Source organism: Acomys minous (assembly GCF_964271855.1).
Source record: "Acomys minous genome assembly, chromosome: 6".
Classification (NCBI taxonomy): Eukaryota; Metazoa; Chordata; class Mammalia; order Rodentia; family Muridae; genus Acomys; species Acomys minous.
In genome coordinates, this window is record NC_140487.1 from 118,302,228 (window position 1) to 118,325,611 (window position 23,384).

The 23,384-nt window shown below is 53.4% G+C and overlaps 1 protein-coding gene across 4 annotated transcripts in view; it reads right to left on the reverse strand.

Moving 5' to 3' along the window:
• PLEKHM2 (pleckstrin homology and RUN domain containing M2) overlaps positions 1 to 23,384 on the reverse strand; it is a 42,951-nt gene continuing 19,567 nt past the window's right edge. Inside the window, exons 2-21 of one of the 4 annotated variants that reach the window (XM_084788204.1) lie at positions 17,751 to 17,857; positions 17,434 to 17,543; positions 16,860 to 16,959; positions 16,266 to 16,353; positions 13,636 to 13,822; positions 11,184 to 11,243; positions 7,831 to 8,056; positions 6,056 to 6,925; positions 5,846 to 5,915; positions 5,623 to 5,713; positions 5,287 to 5,351; positions 4,831 to 4,919; positions 4,329 to 4,454; positions 4,104 to 4,236; positions 3,663 to 3,853; positions 3,269 to 3,334; positions 2,459 to 2,618; positions 1,980 to 2,159; positions 1,784 to 1,900; positions 1 to 984 (exon numbers count right to left, since the gene is read on the reverse strand). In XM_084788204.1, coding sequence (XP_084644330.1) covers positions 847 to 984; positions 1,784 to 1,900; positions 1,980 to 2,159; positions 2,459 to 2,618; positions 3,269 to 3,334; positions 3,663 to 3,853; positions 4,104 to 4,236; positions 4,329 to 4,454; positions 4,831 to 4,919; positions 5,287 to 5,351; positions 5,623 to 5,713; positions 5,846 to 5,915; positions 6,056 to 6,925; positions 7,831 to 8,056; positions 11,184 to 11,243; positions 13,636 to 13,822; positions 16,266 to 16,353; positions 16,860 to 16,959; positions 17,434 to 17,543; positions 17,751 to 17,857 — 3,174 coding nt within the window. In that variant the 3' untranslated portion in view covers positions 1 to 846. The remainder of the gene's footprint in view (positions 985 to 1,783; positions 1,901 to 1,979; positions 2,160 to 2,458; positions 2,619 to 3,268; positions 3,335 to 3,662; positions 3,854 to 4,103; positions 4,237 to 4,328; positions 4,455 to 4,830; positions 4,920 to 5,286; positions 5,352 to 5,622; positions 5,714 to 5,845; positions 5,916 to 6,055; positions 6,926 to 7,830; positions 8,057 to 11,183; positions 11,244 to 13,635; positions 13,823 to 16,265; positions 16,354 to 16,859; positions 16,960 to 17,433; positions 17,544 to 17,750; positions 17,858 to 23,384) is intronic. The other 3 variants (XM_084788205.1, XM_084788206.1, XM_084788207.1) reach the window with 3 other exon arrangements.

Sequence of the window (23,384 nt, forward strand, 5' to 3'; positions counted from 1 at the left end):
AGCAATATAACGTCAATTTTATTTTATAAAACAAAACCCAATCGACTTGACCTGTCCCCCCAAGGGACCTAACAGCTCCAGCCAAGCAGGGGTCAGTCAGGTGTCAAAGTAGCCACCAGGCTCAAGGGCCTGGCTCCTCTCCCCGCCCCTCTCCTTTGCTCCTGGCAAGAGGGGCCAATTGATCCCTATAAGTTCTGCTGTATTTGAGGAAGAGGAGAGGCAGGGCTGTGGACATGCAGGGCCTCCTGGCAGCCACGGAGGGCTGCTGGCTGGGCCCAGGCTGTGCAAGGCGGGCCACTGTGCACGGGCTGGGTGCATGAGGAGGAGGCATGCACAGATATCTAGTGTTCCCGTTTCCCTGTGCAGTGAGGATAGTGTTCCAAAACGAACAAGGATGGCTGGGCACTTAGGACCCCCAGGGGGCCCTGACCATCTGCCCAGGCCCCTGACCCAGGAGAGGAAGATGGCGTGCCCACCCTCCTGGTCTGTTTGTGCTCCCTTAAATGGATGATATTATTCTCATAGCCACCCTGAGCAGATGGTGAGGACTAAGGTGGTGGCCCAGGGGACACTGTGTGTCTACAGAGCCCACAGGGCTCAGACCTTCTGCCCCAGTGACCTCTAGTCACTACCAGTTGGGCAGGATGCTAGGTGCTAGGCACCCACTCTGGATTCCTGTCTCAAGCCACACAAGTGGTTCTGCCACCCAAGGCAGGAGTGGGCTGTAGAGGCCTGTGGGCACCTGGCTCCGAAACAGCATGGTGGCATACCACAGTGCCCTTGCTGATCAGCCTGCCTCCTGCCTGCCTGCCTGCCTGCCTGCCTGCAGTGCTGCCCAGCCATGCTTCAGCACCAGGGGTCCCGGGAGGCTCTGCCACGGCACAAGCTGTCACTCCGCTGCCAGGCGCTATGAATGAGGCTCAGAGCATCTTCAAATTTCTGCTTGACGGAAGCTTCATGGATTGCCTTGTGAGGGAGGTCTACCTGTGTGGGGACAAGCAGGGAGCATAAGGGCTTTCCCAGGAGCCATGGAAGACCTCCAGGGCCCTGCACACCCCTTTGCAAACATCTTGCATGTGGTGAGTTTCCCTGCTGTTCTGCACACATACCCCCAAGGCCCACCCAGCTCGCAGGTCTACCTGGAGTTCACTGGGCGAGGAAACGTGTCCTTGATTGCTCTCCACCTCTGGCTCAGTTTATAGCTACCCTAGAACCCCAGGGTGCAGGGAGCATATGCATAAAACAGTAAGTCTCCCTGGGTGTGGTGGCAATATATGCCTTTAATCCCAGGAGCCAGAGGCACATGGTTTCCCTGTGAATTCCAGGCTAGCCAAAGCTGCATAATAAGACCTTGTCTTAAAACCAGACAAAAGAGAGCTGGGCGTGGTGGTGCATGCCTGTAATCCCAGTACACGGGAGGCAGAGGCAGGTGGATCTCTGTGAGTTTGAGGCCAGCCTGGTCTACAAAGTGAGTCCAGGACAGCCAGGGCTACACAGAGAAACCCTGTCTCGAAAACAAACAAACAAATAAACAAACAAAAAACAGACAACAAACAAAAGTCACTACCTCTCTAGGGGTGGGTGTCTTCCAGTTCCGGGGAGGGCCTGTCTTGGGTCTCACCAGCCAGGCCATCGTAAGCCCCACTGGAGCCAGGTCAGGAAGGGGACATATTTAGCTTTGACAAACATTTGGCCCTAAGTTTCTGTCTGTCTCAGAGTTGTTGGCAAATTGCTGTCCCCAGAACCTTGCAGGAGAGGCCACGCCCCAAGAACGGCTAGGTACCTGGTAGATGGCTTTCCACCCGGAGCTCAGGGCGGTCAGGAACCGGTCCAGTTCGGAAGTACAGCTCAGATAGATGACCCAGGGTTGGAGCAGCTGCGGGGTATCCTGGGAGAACTCCTAGGGACACCAGGTCCTGGGTGAGTATGCATGGATTTCCTTAGGAAAGGCCTGTACCCCCATTCCTGCCCACTCTCACCAGGACACAGTACTCCTTGCCGAGCTCTGTGGAGATGGCACTGATGTCTGCCAGCCTGGCTGTGCCGAGGGAGCGAAAGAAGCTGGTTTGGCAATCCTCGTGGCATGTGAAGAGGCGGTCCTCAGTGATCACCAGGCAGCAAGGGATACAGGGGCTGGGAGACACGCCCTGGGGTGTGACCTGGACATTGGCAGAAGGTGAGAGAGGCAGGCTGTTTCTCCAGGATGGCCTGTATAGGAATCCACTATAGGCTTTGTCTACCTTAGCAGTGTAAGAGGGCTGGGGGTGGGGGGGTGGGGGGTGGGGGCAACCGTCCAGGCTGCAACGTGCCCAGAGTCTGTCTTCATTCCTGGGCTGTCCCCCAGCGTCTACCATTTTGGTCCAGGCTTCTCTGTGACCCAGTGTGTTTTGGGGGTGGGACCCTGGAAATCCTGGATAGGCCAGGCTGGGCGGATAGCCGTGGAAACAGGGGCGCTTACTCCTTTGGACACGGCCTGGCAGAGATGTTGCATCCAGTCAGCCATCTCAGCCTCGCTGTCAGCACTCAGCTCCAGACAGGGCCGGTCAGCCAGAATGACCTGGAAGGCGTGGGGCCGATCCGTGGTGTTGGATCTCCGGCAGCCACCGCACTGCTCCCCCCTGGGCCAGAGGAGGGTGAAATGGGAGTGAAGAGGCAGGAGGGGGAATTCCTGGAACTGGCTGAGGTGTGCTGACGTGGGCCTCCGGTTCTAGGGACGTTTGCATATGCTTGGCAACACCGCCATTTTGGTGTAACAGCTGGTTTTTTTTTTTTTTTCCTTTTGAGACAGGGTCTCATGTAGCCCAGGCTAGTCTGAAACTTGTTATGTAGCAGAGGATGCCCTGGAACTCCAGATCCTCCTGTTTCTACCTCCCACGCTGGATTAGAAGTGAGCACCTGGTTACATGACAAACCACATGACAAACTACATTGCCAAGACCCTCTTGGGTACCCAAGCACGGCCAGGTGAGAGCACAAAGCTGCTTCTGGCAACTGCTCAGGACCAGGGCCCTCTCATCCACTTCCCCTGCAGTCGGCCCTCACTGGGTGGGGACTTCCTGGGAAGGGCTCCCTTCTCTAGGCAAAGAGGCCCTGCTTGTTCATCCTGTCTCCATGGCTCCGCACAGCTTGCAAAGCAAGGCACTAGCCAGGGCCACTGGAGAAGGTGAGGTGAGGGATGGAAGGACAGCAAGCTCTAGGCTTTAGACTCGGGCAGAGATGACCTCCAGCCAGGACACCTGTCCAGCCCCCTTTTTCCTGGGACACTTACCCCATGTTCACTGAGAGCAGAGGGATGACATCAGTGCGGTCAGGGTACTGGTACAGGATCCCATTGCTGTGGGGTCACAACACAGTGAGGTGAGGCCTGGCTGGGAAGATCCCAGCAACTCCCCATATACAGACTGGGAGCCAGGGACCTGCTTTCTATGGAGGGGGTGAGAAAGGAACTAGAGAGGCTGAGGAAATTCTGAGCACAGCTAAAGGTCTGTCACCAGGGGTGGCTCAGGCACCTGGGAATGAATCCTGGGCCCAGAGAGCTGTCTGTGCACAAAAGCTCTATAGGCCTGGGTGACCCACAGCACCATGGAGAAGGGAGGCATCCGCCCTTGGGCCTCTCCTGCTGGGGACCTGACACAGCCTCGGGTCACAGCCGCTGCTCCCACCTGAGCACCACGAAGCAGGTCTTCCAGTGCTCCTTGCCCAGGTAGGAGGTGCCGGCCTTGTAGTGCAGCACGCCTTCCTTGGTGATGGTGCCCTCGGGGGCTGAGCAGTGACAGGGAGCAGGGCCCAAGGCCTCATCCATGGGGTCCTCCCAGTGTACAAGCCCGTAGAAATGCACAGTCACAGTGGAGGCCTGGGGGGTGGAGGCAACGGACCAAGCAGATGAGACTCTGGCAGAGCTGAGGCCCCATAACCCAGCTCCAGGAACAGTTACTGCACGAACAAGGCCATCACCAGGTAGGCAAGAAGACAGGGCCCTGAGGACGAAAGCCCTTCCCACCAGGTGACAGAGAAATGCCAAGAACACTATTTGCATCCCTTAGCCTTAAACCACAGCAGGCCAATGTTGGCGCGTCACTGGAGTTTCCTCCCCAGGCACTGACCTCACATTTGGATTCCTGGGCGACAAATTTAGCCAGCGCCAGTTTCTCCATGGTGGCATCAGTCAAGACGCTGGGGTAGGGTGGCTCCCGGCAGCCTTTGATCATGGCCGACTTCAGAGACGCCAAGAAGAGCCTGCGCAGGGGGTGAGGTTTGCTGTCAGAGGCCCGTGGACAGGTCCTCTGTGGTCGGGCTTGGCCTGAGAATACCTGGCCAGGAGAGCTTACTCAAAGTAAGGGCTGAGGGTTCTGGAAACAGGGTAGCAGTGCAAAATGGTGCGGTCTGAGCTCTGCATCACCGGACGGGGTCTAGAGAAGGCCTGACCAGTCCCAGTGTCCAAGGGGCCTTGGATTCTGACAGTAAAGATGACCACACAGAGTCCTGGCCATTGTAGTCAGTACAGATATGACCTTATCACATGGAATTCCCATGTCCATTGTACAGGGCACTCCCGGGACAGTGGCCAACCCCTTGTGCCTTCTCTCCCCACTGGCTCTCACAGCAGCCCCCTGCCTCTCCATGGGTCCTGAGGGGCTGAGGTCACCTGGGCTGACGTGAGTCAGTCAGTCAGTGCCTGTCCACTTCCCTGCCTCTCAGAGCGGACTGCAGGCTCTTAGGGGAACAGACTGATGTCTCCTTCTACCTGCCCCTGCCCCCTTCCCCCCAGGGCCATGCCCAAGGCAGATGGTGATTCTCCTGTCTTGTTGAGGGGTGGGGGCTGACACTCACTCAGCCAGGGCCATGTCAGCCGTGTCCAGCAGAAACTGCTTCCTGCGGTTGGTGCATACCAGCTTGACAGTCTGTTGGTCGAGGCCAACCTGCCAGAAAGCACACAGGGCTTGGCCACTGGCCGGCATAAGGGGCAGCGTGGCCAGATTGAGGGTTGGCTAGGATTGGGAAGGTTAAAAAAAAAAACAAAAACAAACAAACCACATGTCTGGGGTCACCACTAGGAAGGCCCTGAGCAAGATCTGGGGTTTTGGCATGAGTTAGGGAAGATGGTCAGCAATCTGGTACAGAAGAGCATCTTTACCCTTCACCTCTGTCTCCAGCACATGTACAGAGGCCTCTGTAGATGTTGGTACCCATCCCCAGGATGGGCGCCTTGTTCTGCAGCTCTAAGCAGGGGTGGCCTGAGAAGCCCTGTACCTAGGCGGGTACACCAACTGCAGAGCCTGCACTCACCGACACATAGTCAAGTTCATTGTAAGAAACAGCCTCTTCCACCAGGTATGGCTTCTCTGTGGCCCCTGAGAGAGGAGACCACAATGCCTATTACCTGGCTGGCCTCTTTTCTTTCCCCCAGCCCCATTTCCTAAGACCCAGCCCCCTTGCAGAGAAGACCTCCTCCTTGCCCTGCAAACGTGAAGTGACAGCACAGCAGGATGACAGGGTGCTCAGCCCAGCTAGCAGTGCCTTCCTTGGGACACCCTGTCATCAGAACAAGCCTACCGTGGGGGTGGGGGTGAGGGGCTGGGGAGGAGCTCAACCCCACCCACCCTGGCCTGGGGCGGCAGGCACCTTTCCGAAGCAAGTAGACGTAGCAGTCTGTGAGTAGCACGTACAGCAGCTGCAGGTTGCCCTCCATGTGCCCCGTGCTCATCCGGATCATCTAAAGGGCCGAAGCACACGGGACTCAGCTCGAGAGCGGCCCGCACAGCCGGACCCGCATGCACACTGAGCGATGCAGTGCCTCATCCACCTTTGCTGTGTCGCTTGCTGGTTTCCCGGTTAAGGAACTTACTTTGAACAGCTGCTCTTCGTTTTCTCGAAAGACGTGGATCATCAGGAGGAGTAGGTGGTTGTTGTCTACTCTGTGACAGAAAAAGGGTGGGGAGGGGCAGGGGTCAGGCAGGAGGTCACACTCCTTTCCACCTGTCACAGCAGGTTAGACCTCCATCCACTCCGTCCCGACTGGTAGATGCTGCATCAGGCATAGACAGACAGGCCTCACCTGAACTCTGAGGGGTGCGTCATCTCTGAAGGGCTCCCCTGGCCCTCATCTACCCCAGAGTCCTCGGCACTGCTCAGGCATGGACTGGGCTGCTCTCGCTTGAGCTTGCTAAGAGCCTCCTGAGTACCAAGTTCCACCTGGGACACAGGTTCAGGCCCAGGCTCCTGGCTGACCAGTGGCACTTGGCCTTCTGGTTCCTGAAGCTCTGGTCCCTGAGCTTTCGACTCCCGAGCCTCCCGGGGCACGTCCTCTAGGGGCAGAGATGCCTGTTCTTCTCCTCCTCCTCCCTCTTCTTCTTGGCTAGCAGGCGCAGGGCTACCAGGAACATGCAGCGGTTGGCTCGGCCCTGCAGGGTCATGGTGGCCGCCACCTGGTGCAACAGTACTTGGACTCTCGACTGTAAACCGGTAGAAGTCCATGGGGGCTGGAAGCCCCTCACTAAAGTCGCAAAATGGTGGCTTCTCCGGGGCCTCCCCGGGAGAGCCGGTCCGAAAGGACTGATCTGGGGGATCGCCGTGGGAGCACCAGGTGCTGGGGTCCAGCTGTCCGTGCAGCTTGTCAATGACCTTGCTCAGGGGCTGTCCCAGGCACTCCATGGAGGTGTCCTTCATCTCGGGGATCAGCAAGCCCACCTGGCCGAGCTCTGAGAGCTCAGTGCTCTCAGTTGCGCCGCAGGGCCCTTCCCCTTGCTCCTGCGGGGAGGCAAGCGCGGTGTCTGAAGAGTCCCGGGCCAGGCCTGGGGTGCCCACAAGTCTGTCGCCATCCCCCTGCCTGCCACACTTCTGCTGGCTAGAGATGGGGTGCAGCGGGTGCACTTCCTCATCCAATTTGTTCTTTTTCTTCTTACCAGTTTTCTTCTTCTTGGTGACCCTGCGATGGTAGTGACAAAGGAGGGCATTAACACTTGAGTAACCACTGAGGGAAACAGGCCGGGTCAGAGAGGCAATCCCGAGGGCTTGTGGTCCTGGGCAGTGCAAGGTAGGTATGAACGGCTCCTGAGACGGCCTATAAATTCTACGTGATAGAACTGAGGTAACAATCAGACCTTAGAGACCCAACACTCTGGAAGCAGAGGCAGGAAGTCATTTTAGGCAAACCTGGTGTACATATCAAGTTATAGGCTAACCAGGCCTACATAGTGAGACCTTGTCTCAGAAAACAAAACCAAGCAATCACTTTGTTTAACCCAAGTGAGCTAGCCAGCTGTGCCCACCCAGGAATCAAACTCAGGCCACGGTTAGCTGGAGCAGTGGCTGGCTAGTCGGCACTCCTTAGGATGTGAACAACAGACCCTTCCTATGAGATATTATTGGGAACAGATCATATGCCCAGAGATGCCTCGGGGTTCCTGGATGCATCCTCTTGGCCCGACTCTTTGGTTCTAAGATGGCTGGGAAGGGCCTGGCTAAGCCACCTCTGGAACTGTGGGTGTGGCACCCTCACCTCAGCCACCAGGATAAAGGCCTGATGTGGCCTGGTGAGAAGGCGCACACTTTCAATCCCAACCCTCAGGAGGCCTGGTCTACAGAGTCTTCACACAGAGAAAGTCCGCTGCTCTGTCTCTGTCCGTGGTCACAGCAGCCTACATGGGACAGGTCCTCTGGTCTGAGAGGCCCGTAGATCTGTACAAGGTGTGACGGGGGCTTCTTGTCAAGTCTCATCAATGTCTGCTGCTCTTGGGAAGCCTCTGTCTGCCCCAGACTACACAGCGAGTACAGATGTGGCCACTGGCACCACAGCTCAGCCACCTTCTCCCAGCTCCCCTCCCTACTGACCTGATAACCTCAAGCTCCGTACAAGCATCTGGCTGGTCTGGGGCCTGGGCCCCTTCCTTCTCCTGAGAGGTAGTGTGCACAGGGGTGGTGTCAGATGATGCGGTCTCGGCCTGCTCCTCGTTGAAGGGGTTATGGCGCTGGGTGGGGCTCTTGGTGGATGCCTTGCTACTGGTCAGGTCCGAGGCAGTGGAGCGGGGGCCACTGATGGTATCTGTGAGGTCTCCATCTACAAGGACAAGGAGACAGGACACACACAGCCTGTCAGCCACCAGCTGGGTCCCAGAGGGTGTCCTATCTCAGGGGAGGTCTGACCATAATGGCTCTAGTTTAAGAGCAGAGGCCCCAACCCACAGGACATGGAATTGGTGCTTTTGGAGGCAGTTGATGGGGGATACCCTCTTGTCTGTCACTGGGAACCCTTAAATACTTACACTTAGCCAAGTTCAGTTAAGGGTCCACAATGTGAAACAGCTTCTAGGCCTAAGCCCTGGGCAGTAACTTTGATGCTTCCCAGGGAGGCTGGGACCCCAAGAGGAGACAGGTTGCATATCTCCTACAACAGCCTCAGAGCCCTCTCCTGCAAGGATTTTGGGGGTGCCCAGCAGCCCCTCAATACCACTCCCTGTGGAAAGTGATACCCAAAGTCCTCCACAAGCCCCACTCTGCCATGGACAACAGGGAACAGAGGAAGCAAGAGAGAAGAGAGAGAGAGAGACAGCATGGGCAGGGGCGAGCAGGGGAGTGCAGGGGAGGGGGCAGGAGAGCACAGGGGAGGGGGCAGGAGAGCACAGGGGAGGGGGCCAACACCACAGAGAACAGTGCCAGAGATCAGGGGCAACAGGATGAGATGCAGAGAGGAAGGGGTACAAGGGGCTGCCCCCCAGATACTCTGTAGACTCTTGAGCGGATGTTGCCTCTTCTCCCCTAAAATGCAACAGCACTTCTGGAGAACAGAGCCAGGCTCCCCTCTTAGGGTGAGCTGGAGGATGCAGCCTTCCAGTGAGGAGCTGTTCTAACTGGGCCTCCAAACGGCTCCATCCTAACTCATTGGGATGGGCAGGCAGGGAGCACGGTCATGGGTGGCGCCATTTATCTGGCAGCACTGAGAGCTGCTCAGGCAGGGCTGAGGCCTGGGACCAGCTGGTGGGACAGCCTGGGTGTGAGCTAGTGGCCTCTCATGCTCTGGTTGTTGGCATGTGCACATCTTACTGGCCAATACCTGCGCAGAAGTGGCAGGAACACACTTCTCTAAGCCACTGGAAGGGCCGGGCCTGTTGGCTGACACAGGACTTGTTTCTCTTGTTTTAAGTGTCTGTCTTTTCTCTTATTCATTTGTTTGTTTTGAGATAGGGGCTCTCACTACATAACCCATCTGGCCTGGGACAACTAACAGTCCTTCTGCCTCAGGAAGGGTTAAAGGTGATCATCCTGCGATTGGAGCCTAGCTCTCAGAGGAAGGAAACCATGCCTTCAGACTGCACAGAAGGCGCCACAGGGACAGAGTTTTTTTTTTTTTAATTTTTATGTCCTCCCTTCCCCTTAGCACTTGTGGCTGCTTGTGGAGGGGCCATGGGAAGTGAGTGAACAGACCCCAGAACACAAGCAGGTGTTAAGCCCAGATTCCTGGCAATTATATAAAGAAGTGTAAGACCGGGCTGGAGAGATGGCTCAGAAGTTAAGAGCACTCACTGCTCTTCAAAGGTCCTGAGTTCAATTCCCAGCAACCACATGGTGGCTCATAGCCATCTATGATGAGATCTGGTGCCCTCTTCTGGCATGCAGGTATAGGTGCAGGCAAAACACGCATATGTAATAAATAAATACATCTTTAAAAAAAAACATGTAAGACCGTAGAACGCCCTAGTCAACCCTGCTCAGGGCCCCCGTTTGGAGTTGCCGCCCAAGTCCTGCTTTCCTCCAGGCTCGAGGAGACAGGGGGACTATAGCTAGGTGAGCTGCCACAGTGGGACAGGGAACTTGGGAAGTCACCAACACACTGAAGCTAACCCTGCCTGCGCCAGCCTGAGCGAGCTGGGCTATTAGTTCCTGGGTAAGACCTAAGTGTTTTGGAGGAAGGCCAGAAGGTCAGGGCCTGCCTGGCAGATGACCGTAAAAAGTGTCAGGAATAAGTTAGTGGTTAGAGTCAGAGGGGAAAACCAATGCTGGCATTATGCTTCAAAGAAGCGAAGAGGAGAAAAGATGTTATGGTGGAATTCTGGGTCTCGTGCTCCCTGCAGTCAGAACACACTTTCCTTCTTGATCAAACAACACAATTTACCTCAGCATTGGACCCCACGTCTCTCAAAGCTAAGCCAGTTCACACTCACATCTCATGAGAAGTCCACTGCTCAGAGGGAACCCCACCTCAGGCAAGAGGGGGTCCCCAGGGCAGGAGCTCTTTAGGAAGGGAGTCTGGGCCAGCCTCAGAGGTAAGGAGCAAACATTTTCCATATGAAACATAGGCCCTACCCTGAGTAAGTCCTGCAACCTGGGAGTCACTGTGTGATCCAAGCCCAGCTGTGGACCAGAGGCAGAAAAATAACCCCACAGCTCTGGTGCCCAGTGGGCAGCACAGGAAGCTAATGCACTTTAAATTATTTATGGAGCGGCATGTATGTAGAGGTTAGGGGACAACCTGAGGTTACTTGCCAAGCCATTTCTGCTGGCTCCTCCCTGTAGGGGGTTTTAGCTATATGTAGGCAGTTTCCTCACTTGGACCTCAGTCCATTAGGGATGACCTGAAAGGATCAAGCCTTCATCTTTCTCCTGGATGCTCATGGGGTAGGCGGGAGCTTAAGATCCCTGTATCTCAAAGCATCGCTTTTCTTTCTTTCTTTCTTTCTCGCCCCCCCCCCCCTTTTTTTGGTTTTTCAAGACAGTTCCTCTGTGTAGCCTTGGCTATCCTGGACTCACTTTGTAGATCAGGCTGACCTCGAACTCACAGCGATCCACCTGCCTCTGCCTCCCGAGTGCTGCAATTAAAGGCGTGTACCATGACGCCCAGCAGCATCACTTTTCTAGAACAGGTTTCCACCCCACTGAGCCAGGCCACTCACATACACCATTACTATAACAACTGGGACTGGGGTGGCCTGGTGTTTGTGCAATGGTCACTTGGTGACTCCTGAGGCCCCCTGTGGGAAGGCCGGACTGCTCCCTGAGAGAAGGGCTCCTGGGCTAAGGGCTGAGTCCCCCTACAGCAGAATTCCACCTACTCCAACACCAGCTGTGGCGTCGTTATGACCACGGGCATTGTTATAAGGAATAAGGAGCTGACTCGGAAACATGCAGCAAGCTTGGCGTGTGGACACGTGGCAAACAGGAAAAGAGGGTCACAGAGGACTCTGTCCCACCTTCCCAGTCTGTGCTGGGTACAGACGGCGCTGCTGGGAACACATCTCCAAAATCATAATCTATAAAAACGAGGGACAAAACTCAGGATTAGAAACAGGCAATGGAAGGAGGCCGAGGGCAACGGGTGGGAGACACGGGGGAAGAGGGAGGGAGAGCTCTGGACATGTTTCCTGACACACACCTGTGCCCTCAGCTGTCTCCAGGGCCACGCCTTCCCAACTCAGCCTGTTCTGGCAGAGAAGCACCTGGGTTTCCTTGGCCTAACCCTAGTCTCTATCCCTGTGGCCCTCAGGGTAAGGAGGCCCGGGCTTGACTTAGTATAAATTGCCGGGCTTGGGCAGAAAGGCCTCCTCCATTCATGGATGGCCTGCTTGTTTCTTCAAGGTCCGTCCCTCCACTCCCCCTCCAGGGTAGCCCACGGGGCCCACCCAAAGGAGACGGAGTTGTTTCTTCACTTTGTACCACATGCAAATAAGCAGTGCCAGTATTTTTATTCTCTGTTCATGTAGGCCAGTGTGGAGTCTTGAGTAGATGGAACAACTGTCAATAAAGCGCTGTTTAGCCAATCAGCTGGGCAGAAGGCCAGTTGATGGGGAGGCGGGGGGGTGGGGGGGCGGGGGGGGTGGGGGGGGTGGGGGGGGCAGGGGGGTGGGGGGGCGGGGGGGGGCAGGAGGGCGGTTGACAGTTGACGGGAAAGGAGGAAGAAGCCTCCGAGGATAAGATTGGCAAATGCTTGGGATATATGTATGTTATGAGGTTTAGAGTAGTTTGTTTTAGTTTAGGAGTAGATTAGAATCAGTTTAGATTCTGCCTGGCGTGGTGCTTGCAGCTTTAAAGTAAGTTTCAGACTCTGTGTCAGTTATCGGCTTCCTAGGCACAACCGATACAATTTATTGTTAACAAATTGGCGCCCAGTGTATGCAAATAGCAGTGCAAGTATTTTTATTCTTTTTTCTTGTAGTCCAGGCTGGTCTTGAATTTGTTCCATAACCCAGGATGGCCTAGAACTTTTGGTCCTCCTGACTCTGCCTCCCAAGTGCTGGGATGGCAGGTGTGCCCCGTCACGCCTGGTACATGTGTGCGTGGTGTGCGTGTGCTGTGTAAGCACAGGGCTGCATGTACCACGGTGCCTGTGTAGTATCAGATCAGAAGACAACTTTAAAAGTCAGCTCTCTCCTTGCATGGTGGGTCCCAGGATCAAAGTCAGGCTGTCAGGCTTGTGTGGTGTGGCAAGTGCTTTTTAGCTGCCAGGCCACCTCACTGGCCCCAAGCGTGGACTTCTGCAGCTGGCAAAGGAGCTCAGGGCTTCACCCACGCTAACCAGTGCGCTACTCACTGAGCTACACTGCCGGCTCCTGCAGTGCAGATCCTGCTGACGGCAAGTCTGAAAGTGGGACCCATGATCCACGGCACAGGCAGAAACAAAGAGTGAGGAAGGCCGGACTCAGGGGAGCTGAGTGACCCCCTGAGGGACCCCATCCCCACCCTCACCCCCAGAGGTGAGCTGAGTGAACGAGGGCATCGCTGATCTTACCGAGGTGGAGCAATGGCTAGTTTTATGAGTGCGGAGGCCTAAGGTCTGAGGAAAGCCAGGGTTTTCCAGCACCTAATCTGAGGTGAAAGGACCTGCCCGCGGCTCCTCAGTCTCCGAGGGACGAGTGCAGCCTTCTCTGACCCATTGAGGGGCATGAGGAGGGACTGCCCAAGAAAGCATGAGGGTTCCTGCCCCCACCCCACCCCCAACGGCCTGCCAGTCTCTCCTATGTTTGCCTGCTGCAGGACAACCTTCCTCAGGCAATGGATGCTCAGCCCAGCCTCAGGCAAGAGTTTCCAGGGCACATTGCTAGGAGTCTCTCCTTGTCCCTGGGCGTGAGGTTAGAAACTTTGGAAAAGTTAGTAAGGTTCATAAAGACTGATTTAGCCGGGTGTGGTGGCACACGGCTTTAATCCCAGCACTCGGGAGGCAGAGGCAGGCGGGGATTGCTGTGAGTTCGAGGCCAGCCTACTCTACAAAGCGAGTTCAGGACAGCCAAAGCTACACAGAGAGAAACCCTATCTCAAAAAACCAAAACCAAAACAAACAAAAAACAAAAACAAATACAAAAAAATCTACCACAGAAACTGAGGAAATAAAGATCTTGGAAATGACCTGGGTGGTAGTGGTGTACATCTGTAATCCCAGCACTAGGGAGGCAGAGGCAGGCGGATCGCTGTGAGTTCGAGGCCAGCCTGGTCTACAAAGTGAATCCAGGACAGTCAAGCTACACAGAGAAACCCTGTCTGGAAAAAACCACCACCACCACCAAAAAAAAAAAAATCTTGGAAACAGCCAGCTCTGTTCAACTGCAAATCCCTAACACCAGCGAGACAGCATCACGCAGCCAGGCTCAGGAAGCTCCAGAGGCCACTTCAGGGCACAGGCCTTGCTCCTCCTGCCCTGGAGCCACTTACCCTCGCTAGAAGGGGCAATCGCGCTGTCATCCCATTCCAGGTTGGTGGAGGTGACAGAGTTGAAGGAGTTGAGGGAGAGGCTGTCAGAACCATGGACTGAGCTGGGAAGGCGGTCTTCAAAGTCCAGCAGATACTGAGGCTTATAGTAGTCAGGCATGTAGGGGGCCAGGTCTAGGTAAGGAGCGTCCTGGGGAGAGAGCGCAGGTAGGAAGGGAGGGTGGATTGGAACCTGAGGACCGCTGTAAACAAGGCTCGGCAAGCAGTCCCCAGAATCAGGATGGGGAAAATGGGGATCTCACATACACACACACACACACAGACACATGACATACACAGACAGACACGCCACATCACACATCACACATGCACACATAGACACACATGTACATATGACATATGCACACTCACACATGCATGCACACACACAGACATAAACTCACCACACACAACACATACACAGATACATATGACATGCATACATACAGACAGACAGACACACACACACATACCACACCACATAGGCACACACACAGACGCCACACAAACACACACACATACGCATGCACACACAGAGAGATACATATAACATACACAGAGAGACACATCACACCACACAGGCACACACATATACATATGACATATGTACACATACATATGCATGCACACACACAGAGACACAAACACACCACATACACATACACAGATACACATGACAGACACAGGCAGACACACACACACCACACCACACAGGCACACACAGTCAGACAGACATAGACACAAACACATACACACACACATAGAGATACACATGACACACACACACACACATAGAGATTCACATGACACACACACACTGCACAGACAAGACACACACACACATACTATACTCTTTTCTTAGGGAAATCAATGTGCTTCAGGAGTTAACCAGGAAATAACTGACCCATGGAGTAAGGAAAGTTTTAAAGGCTCGGATGTGTCAGAAGGCATGCAAGGCCTGGTTCCTATCATCAGACCCACAAAAAGAGTCTCAGAGTCCAGCTAGACCATCCTTGACTGATCTGGACAGCATTAGAACCTCCAGTTTCTTTAGTTTCTCCCACTGTCAAATCCCATCCTCTGCCTGTTCAGGGAGGATTTGGGCAGGGGTGCAACCAGAATGGGGCCACTACACCAATCTTGTCAACCCAGGCTTGTGACATGCTCCAGCCTCTTTGGGGTCAACACTGTCCTCGTACAGTCATCTCTCTCCTCAGGATTGTAGTTTTGTTGTCTATGACTTGTTACTGTAGTCTGGAACTATTAAATGGAAATTTCCAGAAATACATAATTGATACTTTTCAAAAAAGTGGAAGCCAGTCATTGTGGCACACGCCTTTGATGCCAGCACTTGGGAGTTCTAGGCCAGTCAGGGCTGTGTAGTTCCAGGCTAGCCTGAGATCCTGTCTCAATAAAAAAAAAATGTTTTTACTGTGTGTGCATGATACATGGGTGGTAGTGGCTGGGGGTGGGGGTGGGGTAACACTGAATATGCCACAGGATTTGTGGGCAATGTTGTGGAGTTGGTTCTCTCCTTCCACTTTTTCTGTGGGTTCTGGGTATTAACTCTCCCCGCCCCCAGAGGAGCAGGTTTGTGTGGCAAGTGTTTTTACCCACTGAGCCAAATCACTGGCCACTCATTTTGTTGTTGTTTTATTTTCAGTAGGATTTCCTGTATCTCGGTTGGGCTTGACCTTGCTATACAGCTGAGGACGACCTGGAACTTTACATCCTCCTGACTCTGCTGCTTTTTTTGTTGTTACTGGATTTTTTAAAGCTCTTATTATATTGTTATAATTGTCCCCTTTACTACAATTGTTATCTCTTACTGAGGGCAGCTTTTTTTTTTTTTTTTTTTTTTTGAGACAAGGTCCCTCTGTGTAGCCCTGGCTGTCCTGGAGTCACTTTGTAGACCAGGCTGGCCTCGAACTCACAGCGATCCGCCTGCCTCTGCCTTCCGAGTGCTGGGATTACAGGTGTGCGCCACCACGCCCGGCGAGGGCAGCTTTTTTTTTTTAAATTGTATTTTAAATATGTGTTTATGCCGGGCATGGTGCTGGTGCATGCCTTGGACTCACTTTGTAGACCAGGCTAGCCGAGAACTCATAGAGATCCACCTGTAACTGCCTCCCTGAGTGCTGGGATTAAAGGCCACCAGGCTCGGCTTTCTTTTTCTTCTTTCTTTCTTTCTTTCTTTTTTTCTTTTTTTTTTTTTTTTTGGAGGCAGGGACACTGGTATCTTAAACACAAAGCTGAGTCTTTGTGAGCTAAGTCACTTCAGGCAATATGGCTTTTCCTCAGGCAGGAAGACACCGAAGCAAGAATCATAGCCATGAGTAAACTGAGAGAGAGAGAGAGAGAGACAGAGAGACAGAGAGACAGACAGAGAGAGGAGAGAGGAGAGAGAGAGAGAGAGAGAGAGAGAGAGAGAGAGAGAGAGAGAGCCCTTCCGCCCAATCCCACTGATCCTAAAGACATCCTTTATCTGAACTGACAGGTGTTGCTGAGCTCAGCCACACCCAGCAAGCTCCAGAGCATGAAATCCTTGTTCCCTCTCTCTCCTCCCTCCAGTAGCCAGAGCCAAGGCGTCTCACCAGATCCAGGTCGAACCGAATAAACTCCAGCCCGGACACCAAGGTCAGGAAGAGAGTCAGGTGATCATGGCTGCAGACCAGGGCGTTCCTGCCAGGCAGAGAAAACAACTGGGGTTGGGGGGTGCCCTGCTGAGTCTGGACACCAGCCTGGCTCACCCTCACCAGTAAGCCCACTGTGTTGAAGTTGGACACACGACAGCCTGCCCCCGGATGGCACCCAGCTCACTGGGCCACGAGCCACTCCTCTCCTATCTCTCCTGATCTCTTACTCGCTGTGAAGCTTGCTGGTCTCTCCAGAGACAGGCCTGGAGCGTGAGGCTTATCAGGCTCTCAGTCCCTGAAGTGTCCCCAGCAAAGGGGAAGGCAAAGCATTGGGGTATTTGGTCAGTCTGAGGCCAGGGCAGACACCAGGCTGTTCACACAGCCCAGCTGGAGTTCTCCTGGAGGAAGCCACAGACTGCCAGCGTGACGCCACAGCTCTCTGCCAGCACTGTGAGGCCGGCAGTATGTGAGGAAGCTAGGCCTCTGTCTCTGTGGAATGGGGGGCTTTGGGTTGAGGAGCAGGGAGCTGGGGGCCGTGTTCCAGACACTCACCTGACGTAGTGCTTCTGTAACAGATCCTGGCTCTCTTGGAACAGGCGCAGGTAGCTCTCCAAGGAATTCTCATTGAGAGCCAGGTAGAGCCAGGCCCGGCCTGCAGAGAAGCCAGGAGTAACTCACCAGCTGATGCTCACTTGCCAAACAAAGGCCTCTGAGGAACTAAGGTAATCTAACAGCCCTCAGGCCTTAACTTGTGACCAGCTAGGAAAGCTAGAGAACGCAGAAGGCATGCTGGTGGTGGCCAGTGTCTTTGTGAGTTACTCAAGCACGCTGCCCCAAAACTGCTGGCTAGCACAGTCTCTACCTTGTGCGCTTGGCCTGGGACTGACTACAAAGGAACTCAGTTTTCTTGTGTGTCATGTTTCCCTTCACTTCCTCAGTGACACACCCACAAACTGTCACGGGAAGGGGAAAAATGAGGCTTTGTGTAGGGTGCTAGCACTTTAGCCCGGACTGCCCACTAATGACAAAGAGAGACAGACAGCTGCCTCAGGTTAACCTGGGCTGGACCTCAGCCCCAAACTCCTCAGAGAGAGAGAGAGCACAGTTGGTTCTTGGTTCTACTCACTGCGCCCCAGGTTGGTGGCCACATTCTGTAGCACTTCAATTTGCTTGACGGCCTCTCTGCGGGTGAAATGGACCACAAGCACCCAGTAGCCGGAGGACAGGTCTTGCAATCTGTGGGGATGGAACGGCAGTGCTGGGCCTAGGTCGGGCTGCCTCGGGCAACCAGGTGTGTTCATTCTCTCCCCGCCCCAGGGCTTTATTGCAGTTTGTCTGAGGACAAAGAGGCAGAACAAGAGGACAAGAACAGGAGCCTCTGTCTGGAGGGCATCTTGGGCCCTGCACCTGACTCCACTGGCCCTCAGAGCAGCCCGCACTCACCCGTACAGCAGGGCATGGTCCAGGTGCTCACACAGGCGCTGCAGGACCTTGTCATGGTTCCGGATAGCAGGGGTCTCATCCTCACAGGCTGCAAAGTAGCTCTGCAGCTGCAAGAAAGAAGATGACCGCGCTGGTCACGCGAGCCCCAGGTGTACAGCGTCCTGCGGTGGACAGCAGCAGAGGCAGCCTGCAACTGCACTGCTGAGTGCTGGTCTTGCCCAGGAGGCTCTCAGGAGGGGCTTTGCATAGACAGCCTTGTGCTGGTGAGAGATGCCCAGTGGTGGGTACTAAGCCTTGGGCAGAGCCATAGGCTACAGTTGCCGCCTGGGCACTATACACAGTGGTGTCTGTGTAAGTCAAACATGCTCAGGTATAGACAGACAGACAGACAGACAGACAGACACACATACACACACTGGTACTACCTGAAGGCATTTAAAAAATTCCCAATCAGCATTACAAAATCATTTATTTAGTGTGTAGGCCCTGCTTGGAGCTGCCCTCTGTACACACTGAGGTCTGAGAGGCTGTGTCACCTGCTCTGATGGCTTTCCTGCCAGAGGCTGACATGGATATCGAATGTGCCCGAGGAACATGGCCAGATCTAGGTGTGTGCTAGGTTCATGTCAATCAAGCCCTATGCCAAGAAGGACACTGTTCCCAGGGCTGGAGACAGGGACAGGGAGAGGGAGGAAGGGATGGAGAATGAGGGGGGGAGGAGAGGATAACTGAGATCACAGACAGTGTTCCGGAGCCCCCCACCCCCAGGCTGACACACCCAGAGCAGAACCCTCCATTCCTGTCACCTTCCCAGTGGCCTCGCTGGAGAGAAGAGCACAGACACCCAACCTCCCCCAACGCTGGGGGTTGGTTTCAGCGCCTGGGTCAACTGCATTCTCAAGTGTTTTCTGGAAGCAGAAGCCGAGATGCAGCAGCCACGCCAGGGAGCACGTGCTCCTGGAGGGAGGCCAACCATTCAAGTCCACAACAAAAATAGTCTCTTCTCTATGACCCAGAGCAAGCCCAGCAGCCTGGCTGACCAGGGCAGAATCAGTCCCGAAGGGTCTGCCTTTCTCATACAGGCAGAAGGGGCAGAGAGAGGAAAGCTTTCTAGAGGGCTCTGATGGACCAGCCCACGGTGCGGCACAGCTGTCGGCGGTAATGGCTGAAGGGCTTTGTTTTTTGTTTTTAAGATTTATTTATTATTATGTATACAGTGCTCTGCCTGCATGTACACCTGCAGGCCAGAAGAGGGCACCAGATCTCATTATAGATGGTTGTGAGCCACCATGTGGTTGCTGGGAATTGAACTCTGGACCTCTGGAGGAGCAGTTAGTGCTCTTAAACTCTGAGCCATCTCTCTAGTCCCTTGATTTTTGTTTTGAATGATTCCCAACTGGCTAATTTTAAAAAATCTTTTTTTCTACTTTAAAATTTTTAGTATTTATTTAATGTATATGAGTGTTTTATCTATATGTGTATCTGTGTGCCCCGTGCATGCCTTGTGTCCAAAGTGGCCAGAGGAGGGCATTGGGTCCCCTGGAACTGAAGTTACAGATGCCTATGAGGCACCATGTTGATGCTGCGAATTGAACCAAGGCCCTCTGCAAGAGCAGCCAGTGCTCTTCACCCTGAGCCATCACTCCTGAAGCCCTCTTGCACACGTTAGTGTTATGTCACACTGCCACACCAGTGCCGCGCTGTGTTCTCTCGGTGTCCTCTCCTACTCCATCCTGACCCAAGGCCTCACTCCATAGCTCAGGCTGGCCTCAAACTCCTGCTTCAGCCTCCTACACGTGGAGATTCCAGATGTGCAGCACACACCTGGTCTGCACAACCACGCCCAGCCTTTTGATTGATTTCTTGCCTGATGTCCCTTGTGTATTGTCTCTGGTGTCATTTTTTTCCCTACTGAAAAACTCACCATTTTCAGTCAGCTTGGTCAACAGTTTCCTTTAAAGGTTCTTTTTCCCCCCACCCCACCCCCACCCCAAGACAGGGTTTCTCTGTGTAGCCTTGGCTGTCCTGGACTTATTTTGTAGACCAGCCTGGCCTCTAACTCACAGCGATCCTCCTGCCTCTGCCTCCTGAGTGCTGCACCACCACTGTCCTGCTCTACAAAGGTTCTTGTTCCTCTACCCTGTTACATCTTTTATATTTTCAGGATTTACTTTGTATATGGCTGTGTCATGTATGTGTGTGGTACATGTACCTATATACATGTGTGCCTATGCTCTTGCACAGAGGCCAGAGAAAAGTATTACATGCTCTCCTCTACCACCCTCTGCCCTGTTCTGTAGGCTCAATTTTCTTTTTTTTTTCTTCTTCTTTTTTTTTTTTTTTTTTTTTTTTTTTTTGAGACAGGGTCTCTCTGTGTAGCCTTGGCTGTCCTGGACTCGCTTTGTAGACCAGGCTGGCCTTGAACTCACAGCGATCCGCCTGCCTCTGCCTCCCGAGTGCTGGGATTAAAGGCGTGCACCACCACACCCGGCTGGCTCAATTTTCTTAACCAATATATTTTATTACGAACTTATTAAGCGAGCATATGTCCCTTATAACCTGACTAACCTAAACAATAGGAAAAAGAAGATTAAAGAATAACAAAACCGTAAGGATATCAGTTCCGAGGAACAATTCTTCTGGCATAATCAGCAGGATTTCTTCTGCTGGAACCTGGAGTAACCAGAACCTGGAAACTCAGCAGAAACTGGAGCCCCGAAGCCTTCCCTCGAGCGGTTCTCTCTAGGAGCGTCTTGAAGTCAAGTGATGAACAGCCAAAACTATCCCAAGTCTCCAAAGGCCCCGCCTCCAGTTCTGGGCTCATTTATATATCTCCCCCCAGAGTCTGTTCATGGATCTTTTCAGCTGGCAACAATCAAGCTCCCGCACGAGGTGCTTTGCCTTCTAGTGGATTGACCTCACCTGTTCTCTCACAAGACCGTTCCCCATCCCACACTGTTCCTTTCCCTCCCGGAACCCTGAGCTCTTGCTTTCAGGCTGGGTTGGCAGCCAGCAAACCCCAGCAACCCTCCTGCCTCCGATCCTTAGAGCTGGGTGTGGGGCCCTGCCCAGCATGTTAAGTGGCTGCTGGGATCTGAGCTCAGGTTCTCATGGCTGCTCAGCTTAGCCACCCTTCCAGCCCCTCTTATTTCCTGAATCCATGCTAGCTAGGCAATGCCCAGCCACTGGAGAAGCTGTCACTGACTACCCCGCCCCTGTGGCCCTTTGTCTTCTGTGTTTAGGTCTTGGAGCATGAAGGTGAGGATCACTCTTGATAGGTGGCCCATCTTCTCTTATTTATTGATGGCCCAGCCGCTCTGCATCTGACCCACAAGTCAATGTGTCCTTTCTAGATCATCCCGTGCCATTAGACTGCTGTTTATCTCTATACCGTTTTAATTATTTCCACTTTACTCAGCACTTGGATATGGGCAGAAGAAGCCCGCTTAGCCCCTACCAGCTCTTCTTTTTCAAAGTAGTTATTCCAACCCCCCTGTGCACATTTGATGGCTAGGGGACAACTTACTGGAGTTGGTTCCCTCCTTTTACCTTGTGGATCCGACCAGGGGATTGAACTCAGGTCGTCAGGCTTGGTGGCAAGCCCCTGTGCATGCTCAGCCACTTTGAGACCCCAAGCTATCCTTTTAGAATCAAACTTCGTCACCGTCGCATTTTCGAATTTTATAACATTCTTTTATGCACATGGGTATTTTGCTTGCATGTGTGTCAGTTGTACAGACGGCTATGAGCCACGTGGGTGCTGGGAATGGAACCCTAGTCCTCTGGAAGAGGGACCAGTGATCTTAACTGCTGAGCCATCTCTCCAGCCCCATCTTGGATTTATAATGGAATTATGCTCAACCCAGAGACTGTTCACGCAGCGAGATACTGTCTCGTAGTACCCAGTCTTCCTGCTCAGAAACACAGGCTCCGTCCTCATTTGCTCAGGTCTTCCTTTATGCCCTCAGGAAATCTGACAGCAGTCCTTAGCTATGTCTTGCACAAATCCAGGTGAGTTGCAAATCTACACACGCTATCATGACTCAGACAGCAATCTAAAAGCACACCACAGCTCAGCACCAAAGGCACTTGCTACCAAGCCCGATGACCTGAGTTCAATCCTCCAAACCCATAGTCCTGAGCTCTAGACATATGCCACAGCATGCGTGCAGCGCCCATCCCACATATATGCATAAAAACATGCAATTAAAAAATTGTAGGAAAGCATAGGGCAATGGCACAGAAGGCTGAGGTAAGAAGCAAGAGTTAAGCCTGGCACTGTCCCACAGCGGCACACCCTCAGAACGCCATTTTACTCTCCCACTCATTTTTCTCTCCCCTTTAAAATGGCTTAAAGGGGAGTCAGGAGGTGGTGGCGGCGCACACTTTTAATCCCAGCACTCAGGAGGCAGACACAGAAGGACCTCTGTGAGTTTGAGGCCAGCCTGGTCTACAGAGTAAGTTTCAGGACAGCCAGAGCTACACAGAGAAACCAAACCAAACCAACAAACAAAAACAAAGAAAGAGAGAGAGTCGTTAAAGGGCCTTTTTTGAGCCACGCTGCCCAGTATAGCACAGCACTTGCTGACCTTATGTGGTTACTTGAAGTTAAATTATGTCAAGGTGCTGCTGGTGTGGCTGCAGTGATGGCACACTTACTTAGCATGTGCAACCCTGAGCTCAATCCCCAGCACCATACAGAATGCACTTTTTTTTTTTTTTTTTTTTTTTTTTTTGTTTTTTCGAGACAGGGTTTCTCTGTGTAGCGTTGGCTGTCCTGGACTCACTGTGTAGACCAGGCTGTCCTCCAACTCACAGCGATCTGCTTGCCTCTGCTTCCCAAGTGCTGGGATTAAAGGCGTGCGCCACCACCACGCCTGGCACATAATGCACATTTTAAAAAGAAAATTTAAACCAAACTTAAATGAAACAAAAAGTCCACTCTAGTGGCACCAGCAGTATTTTTTTTTTTCCAGAGACAGGGTCTCTGTGTAGCCTTGGCTGTCCTGGACTTGCTCTGTGGACCAGGCTGGCCTCGAACTTAGAGATCCACCCGACTCTGCCTCCTGACTGCTCAGATTAAAGGCGTGTGCCACCACTTCTGGCACAGCAGCCATATTTCAGGTGCTGGTAGCCACTCCCTGCCCACCCCACATCCCTGACCCAGTTCTAGCAGCTCTGTCCAGTGCAGACCCACAGCACTGCCATCACGGCAGGCTGCCCTGCTGGATGCTGCTGGCTTAGGGGATCAGGTAGTTAAAAGCATCCAAGAGGCTCGGCATAGCTGGTGACACCAAGTGACAACTAAGCATTAGCTGAGATGAGGAAGAATGTCCCCGCGTCCTCAGTCATACCAACGTTGTAGTGTCTGGCTAAATAGTCACTTAGGTGCAAACATGGCAGACTCTGCTCTTATTAACTATTATCTTATTAGCAGTGGTTCCTACTCTTCAGACTTTTAAATTTTAATTTATGTGTACATGTCCTAGTTTTATTTCTGTTGCTGTGATAAAATGCTCTGACAAAAATCAACGTAGGGTCAGCTGGGCGTGGTGGCGCACGCCTTTAATCCCAGCACTCGGGAGGCAGAGGCAGGCGGATTGCTGTGAGTTCGAGGCCAGCCTGGTCTACAAA